Below are 13,633 nucleotides of genomic sequence, written 5' to 3'. Positions count from 1 at the left end.
GGCTTGGGAATTCTCTCTCTGGAAATTGTTTTACCCCCAATTTTAACCCCCCCCAATTTTTTTTTCTTTTTCTATTCTAGTTTGGGAATACCTGCTACTGCAATTCAGTTCTTCAGGCACTATACTTCTGTCGTCCGTTTCGGGAAAAAGTTCTCGCGTACAAGAGTCAGCCCCGGAAGAAGGAGAGCCTTCTCACGTGCTTAGCAGACCTGTTCCACAGCATCGCCACCCAGAAGAAGAAGGTTGGAGTCATACCTCCTAAGAAGTTCATAACGAGATTGCGGAAAGAAAATGGTAAATAACTCTTCTGCTTCTCAACCTGCTGCTGAGGTAACAGGATGGTCGGGTGCAGCAAGCGTCGGCTGGTCATCCTCATGCCCGATGGTGCGGCGGCCTCTGAGAAGCCAAAGGTGGTGTTCCTGCCTGGAAAGCAGTGCCAGCCGGCTCAGTGAGGACACAGTCCCTTGGATTCCTGTGAGGTGTGGCTGCCGTCTGAAGTGTGCTGTACAGAGATTAAATTCTATACGCCCGGAAATGAGAAATCATCATTTCTCTTTTTTTGCCTGCTTGGCTCTTTGATCAAGGAAATTTGTTGGGGGACGCTTCCCTGGTGGTCCAGTGGCTAAGACTCCAGGCTCCCAATGCGGGCGGAGGCGGGGGAGTGGTTGGGGGTGGCTGGGTTTGATCCTTGATCAGGGAACTAGATCCTGCATGCTACAGCTAAGACCTGGTGCAGCCAAATATTGTAGAAAGAAAAGTTGTGGGGTCTTCTGCAGTTTTTTTGTGGATTTTTTTTTTCCAGTTACTGTTCATTTGTGTTTTTTTGGTAATGCTTTTTATAAATATTAACTCATTTGATCCTTACAATAACCTGATGAGAAGCCATTATATTTCCCCCACTTTAGCCATAAAAAAAAAATAAATAAACGGACGCTAAAAGACTTGCTGGGAGTCACACCTCAGGTGAAGGAAAGTGCCAACACAATATATAAAACTTTCTGGCTTAGAATATATGGTGTTAACTCCACCCCCTACCCCACCCCACCCTTTAAAAATAGTTACTGGCTACACCCCCACTTCCCTTTTCTCTCTTCAAATGGTTTTCATTTGATTTCCTTAGCAAGCTCATCGTTAGTCACTATTTCCTCAGCTGCCCTGATGTCACTGGCATTCAGGGATGTTAAGGTGACCTGTCAGACCTGTGTCCTCCCTGACGTCTGAGTCCAGCGTCTGTCCAGGGTGGTGAGCCACCTCGGGAAGTTCGGACGGACTTGAGAAACATGTGGAATTCTTTTTGCTTGTTTGTGTGGATGTAGGCATTTCAGTCACTGTAGAAAGAAAATTGGGTGTTATTTTTAGTTTCATTTGTTATCTGTCGAATATAATGATGCCCATAGAAATATGATTTGAGAAGTTTCTAAGGTTGGTTATTAGTGGGGAGTCCTGCCCTTAACTCAGTTGACACTGTTCATTGTCACATGAATCGAGAGAAGCACGGGTCATACTGAATTTCCTAAAACATATGAAGGTGCTGGAATAATATGATTATAGGTTACTATTTTTTAATCTGATAACCATGTTAAAAGTTTTATTCATTGTCTCCATATACAAATAGATTAATTGCTCACAAAAGCACTTTTTAAAATATTTCCGTGATTCAAGCTAAAAGTACTTACTGTCTTAAATTCCAGATGTGTCGAGTGTCTGCTGTTTGTGAGAAAGCCAGATACAACTCTGTTAGAATGAGATTGATTCAGGTCTTCTCGGAGAGTTTTTTTTTTTGTCTGTGTTGGTGGGACACTTAAAAAATTTTGTCCTGGTAAAAAACTCATGTACAGTTGACCTTTGGACAGCATGGGTCCACTTATATGAGGATTTTTTCAGTAGTCAATACTAGAGCCCTGCGTCATCTGTGGGAGCTTAAATCCACAGGTGCATGACCAAGTATGGACGAGCCTCACATACAAGGGGCTGACTATGGTTTTACGTGGGTTTTCACCAATGCAGAGGATCACCTCTCCTAAAGTGGCTTGAAGTCAGAGCAGCTGGCTGGTAGCAATGTGCGTCGTTCACATTGCTGTTGGGGGCCGAGTGTATTCTTCTTATGTCACCTTCACCGTTTCAGTGCCTACGGTCTGTTCATTCATTCATTCATTCAAGAAATGCCAAATGACCTCTTTGGTTTAACATGCGATTGAATGTTTTTTCATGTATTTTATTTAACCTTTAAAATTTTGTTTCTATAAGTTGTTGATTTCAAGTCTTTTGCCGACTTTGTCTTTTGTATAAATTCTTTTTATGTTGAAGATGGTGATACCTTTCAGGTTTCACCATCTTAAACTTTTTAAATGATTTCTAATGTGTAGAACTTAGTCTTATGTGGTCATATATGCAGCTCTTCTAAAATGTAAGTTTTAAATTGCTTGTGTCTTAGGGAGGCTTTCCCTCGATTTTCTAATCGGTTTCTATCATTTTGAAAATGTAAACCGTAAACTTCCTGAACTTATATAAGCTCTGGAGGTGAAACTTCCTGACTGGGTGGTGGTCTGAGTGCATCTTGTTGGCTGGGTGCAGACGCCTCTGTAGCCAGGTGGCCTGGCTGCCCGAGTCCCCTGGGTGGGGCCGGACAGCCTGGCTTGAGTCTCCTGGTCCTGCTGATTCCTGGCAATGTCTTTACCGCTCTCTTCCGTTTCCTCACTTGTGAAATACTGCTAATAGCGGTGTCACGGGGCTAGGAGGATGGCATGAGGCCCTGCCCTGGAAGGTCTTCCCCTCCAGGCTCAGGGTACATGATGCGAGCACAGGTCAAGTGCTTAGTGTTGCCATGACAGCGACTCATTTGAGTAGCTATGGGGGACTTTCCATGCAGTTATAGATCTTTGGAAGGGCCCTTAGAGATTCTCTGGATTAAACAGATTTTCCATGATGCCTTTGTTCCCTGAACCTGACTGCACAGCAGAATCACCTGGGGGAGCTTAGAGAAGTTCAGGTTCCAGGCCTCACCTGACTCAGTCAGAGGGTGTACACGGGGCTGTGTGGCCCAGTGATTTATCATGTTCAAGGCTTCCTCTCTGGTTCGTATACATTTGCCCTGGCACTGCCACGAGGTTGTCCACTTTCTGCTTAAAAACTTGCCCTGTTGTAGTATTTATCAGTTCAGTTAAATCGCTCAATCATGTCTGACTCTTTGTGACCCCATGGTCTGCAGCACGCCAGGCCTCCCTGTCCATCACCAACTTCTGGAGCTTGCTCAAACTCATGTCCATTGAGTCGGTGATGCCATCCAACCATCTCGTCCTCTGTCATCCCCTTCTCCTCCTGCTTTCAATCTTTCCCAGCATCAGGGTCTTTTCCAGTGAGTCAGTTCTTCGCATCAGGTGGCCAAAGTATTGGAGTTTCAGCTTCAGCATGAGTCCTTCCAATGACTATTCAGGACTGATTTCCTTTAGGATGGACTGGTTTGATCTTCTTGTAGTCCAGGGGACTCTCAAGAGTCTCCTCCAACACCACAGTTCAAGAACATCAATTCCTCAGCACTCAGCTTTCTTTATAGTCTGACTCTCAAATCCATACATGACTACTGGAAAAACCATAGCCTTGACTAGATGGACCTTTGTTGGCAAAGTAATGTCTCTGCTTTTTAATATGCTGTCTGGGTTGATCATATCTTTCCTTCCAAGGAGTAAACATCTTCTAGTTTCATGGCTGCAGTCACCATATGCGGTGATTTTGGAGCCCAGAAAAATAAAGTTTGTCAGCTATTTCCATTGTTTCCCCATCTATTTGTCATGAAATGATGGGACCGGATGCCATGATCTTAGTTTTTTGAATGTTGAGTTTTAAGCCAACTTTTTCACTTTCCTCTTTCACTTTAATCAAGAGGTTCTTTAGTTCTTCTTCATTTTCTGCCATAAGGGTGGTGTTATATGCATATTTGAGATTATTGGTATTTCTCCCGGCATTCTTGATTCCAGCTTGTACTTCATCCAGCCCAGCGTTTTTCATGATGTACTCTGCATATAAGTTAAATAAGCAGGGTGACAATATACAGCCTTGACATACTCCTTTCCCTATTTGAAACCCACCTGTTGTTCCATGTCCAGTTCTAACTGTTGCTTCCTGACCTGCATGTAGATTCCTCAGGAGGCAGGTCAGGTGGTCTGGTATTCCCATCTCTTTCAGAATTTTCCAGTTTGTTGTGATCCACACAGTCAAAGGCTTTGGCATAGTCAATGAAGCAGAAATAGATGTTTTTCTGGAACTCTCTTGCTTTCTCCATGATCCAGTGGATGTTGGCAATTTGATCTCTGGTGCCTCTGCCTTTTCTAAATCCAGCTTGAACATTTGGAAGTTCATGGTTCACGTATTGCTAAAGCCTGGGTTGGAGAATTTTGAGCATTACTTTGCTAGCGTGTGAGATGAGTGCAATTGTGAGGTAGTTTGAGCATTCTTTGGCATTCCCTTTCTTTGGGATTGGAATGGAAACTGACCTTTTCCAATCCTGTGGCCACTGCTGAGTTTTCCAAATTTGCTGGCATATTGAGTGCAGCACTTTGATAGCATCATCTTTTAGGATTTGAAATAACTCAACTGGAATGCCATCACCTCCACTAGTTTTGTTCGTAGTGATGCTTCCTAAGGCCCACAGGATGTCTGGCTGTAGGTGAGTGATCATACCATCGTGATTATCTGGGTCATGAAGATCCTTTTTGTATAGTTCTTCTGTGTATTCTTGCCACCTCTTCTTAATATCTTCTGCTTCTGTTAGTCCACACCATTTCTGTCTTGTGTTCCCTTGGTATCTCTAATTTTCTTGAAGAGATCTCTAGTCTTTCCCATTCTATTATTTTCCTCTATTTCTTTGCATTGATCACTGAGGAAGGCTTTCTTATCTCTCCTTGCTATTGTTTGGAACTCTGCATTCAAATCGGTATATCTTTCCTTTTCTCCTTTGCCTTTCACTTCTCTTCTTTTCACAGCTATTTGTAAGGCCTCCTCAGACAACCATTTTGCCTTTTTGTAGTATTTATGGGACAATAGATTAAGTGAACTGATAAAAAGCAGTTGTTTCTTACCACCTCAATACATTATGTATGAGGATAGGTTTTCTCTTTTTTGATCAATTAGTATTTTTTAGAAGATTTTTATTCATCATAACTTTATTTTCCCCAAAATTGAGTCATAATTTGTATATATGAAAGATACCTGTTTCTTGTCCATTACTAGCAGTCCCAAACATTTTATGTAATTCTGATAGAATACTAGATATTCTTTTTTTAATTTAGTTTTTTAATGAAGTTATTCATTCTGAAATAATTCTCTATGTATTCTTATTTTTAGAGCTCTTTGACAACTACATGCAGCAAGATGCCCACGAATTCCTCAATTACCTACTAAATACCATTGCTGATATTTTACAAGAAGAGAGAAAGCAGGAGAAACAAAATGGTCGTTTGCCTAATGGTAACATCGACAGTGAAAATAACAGCACACCAGACCCGACATGGGTTCATGAGATCTTTCAGGGAACACTGACTAATGAAACCAGATGTCTTACTTGTGAAACCGTAAGTATATCATAAAATGTCGTATAGAACACGTCGAACCCATTGTGTTAAAAGTTCTTTGAAGACGAGTGTGAGAATGAACTTGAGAGTGGTGGTGCCTGTGGCCGATGAGCCTCTCGGCTGTCTGCCTGTTGACTGAGCCCTGAGCTGGCAGAGGAACACTCGCTGCGGTTTGAACTGTTTTGAGACTTCGCATTGCACAGGAGGGCTGTGTTGTGACTGCAGCGTCGTACAGAGTAGTCTCACTGCTCTGACGACCCTCTGCGCCCCATGTATTTATGCCCCCACCTCCCCCAACCCCTGGCGGCCACTGGTCATTTTACTGCCTCCACAGTTTGCCCTTTCCAGATGCCACATGGCCTTTTCAGATTGGCTTCTTTCACTCAGCAGTAGGTATTTAAGGTTCCCGCCCGTCTTTTCACAGCTTGGTAGTTCATTTCTTTTTATTGCTGAATTACATTTTATCGTCTGGATGTACCAGAGTTTGTCCATTCACCTGCTGAAGGACATCTCGGTTGCTTCCAGGTTTTGGGGATTATGAATAAAGCTGCTCTGAGCACGCACATGCAGGATTTTGTGTGGATATAAGTTTTCAGCGCCTCAGTTAGTGGTCAAGGGCGCAGTTGATAGATCGTAAGGCAGGAAGAGTACGTTTAGTTGTGGAAGGAACACATTCCCACCAGCTATGAGGGAGAGTTCCTGCTGCTCCACGTCCTGGTCAGCACGTGCTGATGTTGGTGTTTTGGATTTTGGCTGTTCTAATAGGCGTGTAGTGTTGTCTTGTTGTTTTAATTTGCATTTCTCTGATGGCATATCATGTGGAACATCTTTTCATGCACCCATTTGCCGTCTGTATCTCTTCTTTGGTGAGGGATCAGTACTAGTCTTTGGCCCATTTTTCAAATCAGCTTGTTTGTTTTCTAGTTGTTGAGTTTTAGGAGTACTTTGTACATTGTAGATACCAGGCCTTTGTCAGATGTGTCATTTGCAAGGATTTCTCCCAGCCTGTGGCTCATCTTCAAATTCTCTGAACTGTGCCTTTGGCAGATCAGAAGTTTTTAATGTTGTAATTTTAAATTTTAATAAAGTCCAGTTTGTTTGTTTTTTCCTTCATGGAAATGCTTCTGATATTCTTTAAATGCTTTTGGTGTCGTATTGAAAGTCATCACAGACCATCTGTGCGTGGAGAGTCGTGTGGTGGGGGTGGGGTCCTGGGGACCGGGACTAGCGTCCCTCCTGTTGCATCCAGTCGAGGGAGGCAGCCAGCATGAGTGATGTGTCCTACTCCAGTTCACTGAATAAGTAGTAACTTTAGATCATTTAGAATTCCCTGGTGGCTCAGACGGTAAAGCGTCTGTCTGCAATGTGGGAGACCCGGGTTCGATCCCTGGGTCGGGAAGATCCCCTGGAGAAGGAAATGGCAACCCACTCCAGTACTCTTGCCTGGAAAATCCCATGGACGGAGGAGCCTGGTAGGCTGCAATCTATGGGGTCACTACGAGTCGGACACGACTGAGCGGCTTCACTTTCACTTTTAGATCTTTATGGATGATTTATTCATAATTCAAGCAGAACGTGGTTAAATCAGAGGATAAATGAGAGAAGGTCATAAGTGAAGGCTCAGTTTGGCATGCTGGACTAATATTTTTTCTTAAGTGGTAATATTTTTCTTAAATAATTAAACAGTACAGAGATCATGTCCTTTACCAGCCACTCTCATTCAGCCTTGTCCTGTGTTCTTTTAAGAATTACTGTATATGGCGTAGTTTGTTTTATGCTTTACACCATGGACACAGGAGCCTGGCGGGCTGCAGTCCATGGGGCTGAAAGAGCGGGCCACGACTGAGTGACTAAACCACCCCCAATACCAGGATTTGAGGAAGTGATGGGATTTCACGTCACACCAGCCTTTGCCAGGAAGGAGAGCAGCTGTAGGTGCTCTTTGGTGTTTTGCTCTAAATATAGCGAAGGGTATTGATTCAGCATCCTTTTGTAAACTTGCGTGACTCAAGTAGTTTCTTTTCAACTTGGGGGAAAAGGTTCTTTATATATTTAATAATACTAACAATAACCCGCATTTAATTCTGTCATTTTGGAACAGTAATTTACATCTAAATAAATCAAAGGTAATTAATTTCTCTTATTTTTACAGATAAGCAGCAAAGATGAAGATTTTTTAGACCTTTCTGTTGATGTGGAACAAAACACATCAATTACTCACTGCTTAAGGTAAGTGTGGAATTATTTATTTTGACAGTTAATGATTATCTTTGGTTTTTTAGAATATCTTTAAATGAATACATCATTTTCTGGTATAGGCAAAACTAATTTATTTTGAATTTTACACAGGGGTTTTAGCAACACAGAAACTCTATGCAGTGAATACAAATATTACTGTGAAGAATGTCGCAGCAAACAGGAAGCACACAAACGGTAATTTAGTGTTTTCTGAAATTCATAGTGATTCTTTGGCCATGGACGTTCTAGCCAAAAGTGATCTCTCGCAGTTTGCATTGAGTAATCATCCTTCATTTTATCACCAACCGTTAAGACTCATTAGGTAATTACTAGACAAACACATTATGTAGTTATCAGGCAAACAGGGCTCAACTCTGTGCTACCTTGACTGTCCACACTTGGTGAGTGTTTAATCACCATAAACCAGTACAGTGAGAGGAGTCTGCTGTGAAGCTTCCCTCACGCCCACTCCAGTCTCCACTGTTCCCCCATAGGATTCATGCCTTCCCTCAGTGTGTCACCATGAAGACCATATTCTGGTATCAGAAAATGGACTCATCATCATCCTGATTATTTTACTTTTTATTTTGAAGCAGCCTCAAAAGTCTTGTGAACAATATACCAAGAATGCTTTTTCACCCTTAACCATTTGAGAGTGGCTCCCTGCTGTGACGTCCCACAATTCTGAGACTTCGGTAGCGGTGTCCTGCCAGCAAGGAGGCTTCCCCTGTACTATGTCCATCCACCAGGAGAGCAGCATTGACATGTTACTGTTGCCGTAGACCTTATTTTAGCATCACCAGTAATGTCCTTTATAGAAAAAAAGGATCCAGTCCAGAAGCACACGTTGCATTTAGCATTTGTGTTTCTGTCATCTTTTTACATCGGGAGCAGTTCCTTATTAGTCTTTGCTTGACTTTCACTCTCTTGACACTTACAAATTACAGGTTAGATATTTTACAGAATGTTCTTCTTTGGGTCCATCTCATGTTTTCATGTGGTGAGGTTCAGATTATGAATTCTGGACAGGAATCACACAGAGGTGAGGCTGTGTTCTTTTTAAATGGTACACTATTTTGATACATGTCATGTGTCGGGGCCCCCATGACCACTCCTGGATTTGATGCTTCCCTAGAAGGACTCACAGGATTCAGCGTCTGTAGTCCTGCTCACAGCTAAGGTTTGTCACAGGGAACAGTGACAGGTCCGATCAGCAAAGGGGAAGCCAGGCCAACTTCCAAGTGTCCTGTCCCCGTGGAGTCACATGGACATACTTGTTTCTCCAGCATTGAATGTGACAGCATTGTCTCCCAGAGAAGCTCATCACAGAGTCAGTGCGGCGCCCGAGATTTACTGGGGGCGGGTCACCTAGGCATTCCCTGCCTGTGTGTGCATACATACTCAGTCACTCAGCGTCCGACTCTTTGCGCCCCCATGGACCACAGTCCTCCAGGCTCCTCTGTCTGTGGGGTTCTCCAGGGAAGAATACTGGAGTGGGTTGCCATTTCCTCCTCCAGGGGATCTTCCTGACCCAGGGATCAAATCTGAGTCTCTTATGTCTTGATGCATCTCAGGCGGACTCTTCACCCGCCAAGCCATCAGGCGTGTACCGAAACTCCAGGCTTCTGGAAGGGGAGCAGGTGTTCAGCATAAACCATATGATCTGCACAACAAGTTCAGGCACCTTGAGAACCACTTACCAGCTAGGGAACAGTGGGAGCACCGCCAGATCAAGTTCCCGGATGCCAGCAGAGGGTTAGCCCCATAGCCAGCCTTTCCCAGGACGGTCTGGGGCCTGCTCCGTATGTCCCGGGTCTGCTCCCGTTCTCTCTGGTCACTTGAATGAGGTGCTGTCTCCCAGCGTTAGGCTGTGCTTTCTCCCTAGTGTAACTTATATACATTTTATGCGGAGGTATTCTGAGATTGTAAATATCCCTGTTTCTCAGTCTCATTGAGGGCTCAGGGATATTGTATTTGAGGTTCAGTTCAGTTCAGTTCAGTCGCTCAGTCGTGTCCGTTGAATCACAGCACGCCAGGCCTCCCTGTCCATCACCAACTCCCGGAGTTCACTCAAACTCATGTCCATCGAGTTGGTGATGCCATCCAGCCATCTCGTTCTCTGTCGTCCCCTTCTCCTCCTGCCCCCAATCCCTCCCAGCATCAGAGTCTTTTCCAGTGAGTCAACTCGTCGCATGAGGTGGCCAAAGTATTGGAGTTTCAGCTTTCGCATCAGTCCTTCCAATGAACACCCAGGATTGATCTCTAGAATGGACTGGTTGGATCTCCTTGCAGTCCAAGGGATTCAATTTCTAGAAATGGAATTATTGAGGAAAAGGGCATAAATACTGTTGATTCCTGTGGCTGGCTGGTTTTCCAGGAAAGATTAGGTTTTTACATTTATTTTCACTAATGTTTTCCACTTGCCAGGTTAGTAAATATTTCTGGGATAATCAGCTGCTCCTCTACACTTAAGATCTGTAGAACGCAGGTTTCGAATAAGGGTATAAAATGATTTTTTTTTCCACTTTATTAGAGGCAGTGGCTTAGTAAATTAATTTTTTAAATTATGAAAAGTGTTTTGCTTCACTGAACACATACAGAATTCAGTCCTGCACTGTTGTCAAGTACCTGCTGTGTGCCAGGCATATTACTGGGTGGTGGAGAAATACGATGAAAGAGATGGTCTCTGTCTGCCCAGAGTCCAGGTCCTAGACAAAGAGAGAGACCACAACCATGTCTGTATTTTGTAGTGTAGCAAACTGTACCAAGACAGTGAGTCTGTAAAGTGCTGATGGAGGACCGAGGAGAACAGCTGTTTCTGTCAGAAGGGAAAGCGTTGGTGGTGAATTTTGTAAGAAGAGGCTGCCGTGCGGTGACGTGGGAGAGCAGAGATGGTGTGGAGGGGGTCTTCAGGATTGTTGAGGATGAGGAGGCCTGGACTTCACAGGTAGAAGCCTCATTCCTGTGTTTTCAGGTTATTTCATTGCCTTTCCAGGATCCACGTGGTCAGAGCTGTTAGTAAGGAGCTGTATCCCGTCTCTGAAACGCCCTGAGTGGCTGGTCTTCATTGCTGTTCTCTCTCTCTCTCCTGCTCCCAGGCTGTTCCTGACTTATATAGATGAGTGGAGCAAATGGATTTCAGTCTCTGCTCATAGCAGCTCTTAGGAACCAGTTTTTCCTCTACCAGACACAGGCATCGCCTGCAGTCTGCCTTGTCATAAGGGACCTCTATTTCAGGAGTACAGAGTTCTTAAAATAAAGGGCTAGACCTCTCTTTGGGAGCCACATGGAGTTCTTCGTCGCATTATGTGGTTTGAGATGATGGGGAACAGGGGGCCATCTTAAGACCGTCAGAATGTTGCTCTGCTGATGTAAGAGTCACAGTAGATCGCTGTTCACCTCAGACCATCCCAGCATTATTAATTGGCTCTACCCCAACACAAAATGAAAAGCTTAAAAAAGGCACAGGTAGAAATAATGCGGAAGTGGGCAGTGCTGGGCTAACAAAACTGACTGTCAACGGTTAATTGAATCCTGCAGTTTGATAGTTCTTTTAAGGACATGGTGAATGTCTGTTACAAAATTCTGTCTTCATGTTTATTCTGACAGTATGAAAGTGAAAAAGCTGCCCATGATTCTAGCTCTGCATCTGAAAAGATTTAAGTATATGGATCAACTTCATCGATACACAAAACTTTCTTACCGGGTGGTTTTTCCTTTGGAACTTCGTCTGTTTAACACTTCAGGCGATGCGACCAATCCTGACAGAATGTACGACCTGGTGGCCGTCGTGGTTCACTGTGGAAGGTAACGGGCGTGGGCCATGCCAGCAGGTGGCTTGGGGGCGGGCAGTGCGCACAGGACACCCTGGAGCTGCTCAGAGGTGAGCCTGCCAGAGATTCTGTACCCCCGGTGCTCTAGGACCGAGATGAGTTTATTTCCGAATGAATATTTCAGATCCATTTTACTGTCTCCTCCTTAAAGCTTTTATATGTTAAAATAGTATGTTATTGCTTGGACCTGATACTTGTTCTTGTTATCTAAATAGGGGCTTCCCTCGTAGCTCAGTTGGTAAAGAATCTGCCTGCAGTGCAGGAGTCCCAGGTTCAGTTCCTGGGTTGGGAAGATCCCCTGGGGAAGGGAATGGTAACCCACTCCAGTATTCTTGCCTGGAGAATCCCATGGACAGAGGAGCCTGGCGGGCTACAGTCCATGGGGTTGCAAAGAGTCAGACACAATTTAGCAACTAAACCACCACCACTGCTGCTGCTAAGTCACTTCAGTCGTGTCTGACTCTGTGTGACCCCATAGACGGAAGCCCACCAGGCTCCCCTGTCCCTGGGATTCTCCAGGCAAGAACACTGGAGTGGGTTGCCATTTCCTTCTCCGATGTGTGAAAGTGAAAAGTGAAAGTGAAGTCGCTCAGTCGTGTCTGACCCTTAGCGACCCCACTGCTACCATCTAAATATTACTCTGAGAACTTTTAAGTCCTGTTAGTTTTCTTTTTTGTTTTTCTTGGTTGTTGGTTAAAAAAAAAGAAAAAAGATGCTGCTTAAAGAGATTTTATAAAATAAATTCTTTATTTTTACAAAATAGATAAATCTGAGACTAGTTGGATATGTTCATCATGTTAATAATTATGAAAAACCCTTTTAGAAGGCTTTGGAGATAACCTTCAAAAATAAGTTTTCCGATTTTACAAGTCTGTGTATATGTTTCCTATTAGCTAATTTAGTGTACTTTCTCATCTATAGACCTTAATTTATAAAATAGTTCAAAAAGATTCTCAGACCACAAGAGCATTGCATAATCAACGTTTATGTTTGGAACATACAGTCTTCATTGACTGTTTACAATTTCCTGTATTAATTTTATTTTATATATATATAAATATTTTGGCTGTACTGTACAGCTTGTGGGATCTTAGTTCCCTCACCAGGGATTGAACCAGGGCCTAGCCAGTGAAAGTGCGAGTCCTAACCACTGGACTACCAAGATATTCCCTTCTTGTAATAATTTTAAAACAAGACACGCCTCCATTTCCTCTGGTGTTTGGAAACTTGTACTAACAGTATATTGTATCTGAGCTCGTTAGCTGTCCCGCCCTTTCTGCTCAGAACATGTCAAGATAGCGGGGAGGGGGCTCCACGTCTGTCAGTCTTTCTCCTCCATGGTCTGCGTCAGCCCATTTTCTGTCGTTTGTCCTCAGCAGTAATCTTGCTTTTCCATTTTTGGAGCATTCTGTTTCTAAAGTAAGTGATGACATCTGAACAGAGGAAAACAGTATCAGATAACTTACAGAACCCTGCTGTAATGACCAGACTGGAGGTTTACGTTAGCATTAACATTTTTTTTTAAGTTTAAGTTGTTTTCTTCTGCAGGGAAAAAGTACTCTCCTCATATCTTTCTGTTAACAAAGATCCTCATTTTAACTACGGACCAAAGATCTAAAGAAACTGGGAGACAGCTTATTCTCAGATCTGAGATTGCTGCTTGTAAAATAGTATTCAGAACCATAAAGGATAATTTGTGTTGAAAACTTTTTCAAGGCCTATAATATAATAATTGTGGTAGAATTGTAATTTAATTTAAAATTATATAAGCTTTTCTAGTGAGTCATACTTAAGTAACTGGGAGCAGTTAAAAAAATCTTTGATACGTTCTTTAAAAAGAATTGCTTTTAGGGAATTTGCTGGTGGTCCGGTGGTTGGGACTCTACGCTTCCACTGCAGGGGACATGAGTTCAGTCTCTGGTTGGGGAATGAAGATCCCACAAGCCATGCAGCATGGCCAAAAAAGAAACATACTCCACCCTTATTTTTACATTT

General features: G+C 43.3%; 1 protein-coding gene across 2 annotated transcripts in view; it reads left to right on the top strand.

Annotated features, from left to right (window-relative positions):
- The window catches only part of USP12 (ubiquitin specific peptidase 12), a 63,163-nt gene that overhangs the window by 41,479 nt on the left and 8,051 nt on the right, over window positions 1–13,633 (top strand). For both annotated transcript variants that reach the window (XM_055426346.2, XM_088842697.1), the window contains exons 3-7: window positions 81–294; window positions 5,341–5,567; window positions 7,720–7,796; window positions 7,917–8,000; window positions 11,415–11,612. In XM_055426346.2, the coding sequence (XP_055282321.1) occupies window positions 81–294; window positions 5,341–5,567; window positions 7,720–7,796; window positions 7,917–8,000; window positions 11,415–11,612 (800 nt within the window). The remainder of the gene's footprint in view (window positions 1–80; window positions 295–5,340; window positions 5,568–7,719; window positions 7,797–7,916; window positions 8,001–11,414; window positions 11,613–13,633) is intronic.

The sequence above is a fragment of the Moschus berezovskii genome, chromosome 13 (genome assembly GCF_049115385.1).
Source record: "Moschus berezovskii isolate FMDL1 chromosome 13, NW_MosBer_1.0, whole genome shotgun sequence".
In the NCBI taxonomy this organism is placed as follows: Eukaryota; Metazoa; Chordata; class Mammalia; order Artiodactyla; family Moschidae; genus Moschus; species Moschus berezovskii.
This window is presented reverse-complemented; position numbering and strand designations above follow the sequence as displayed.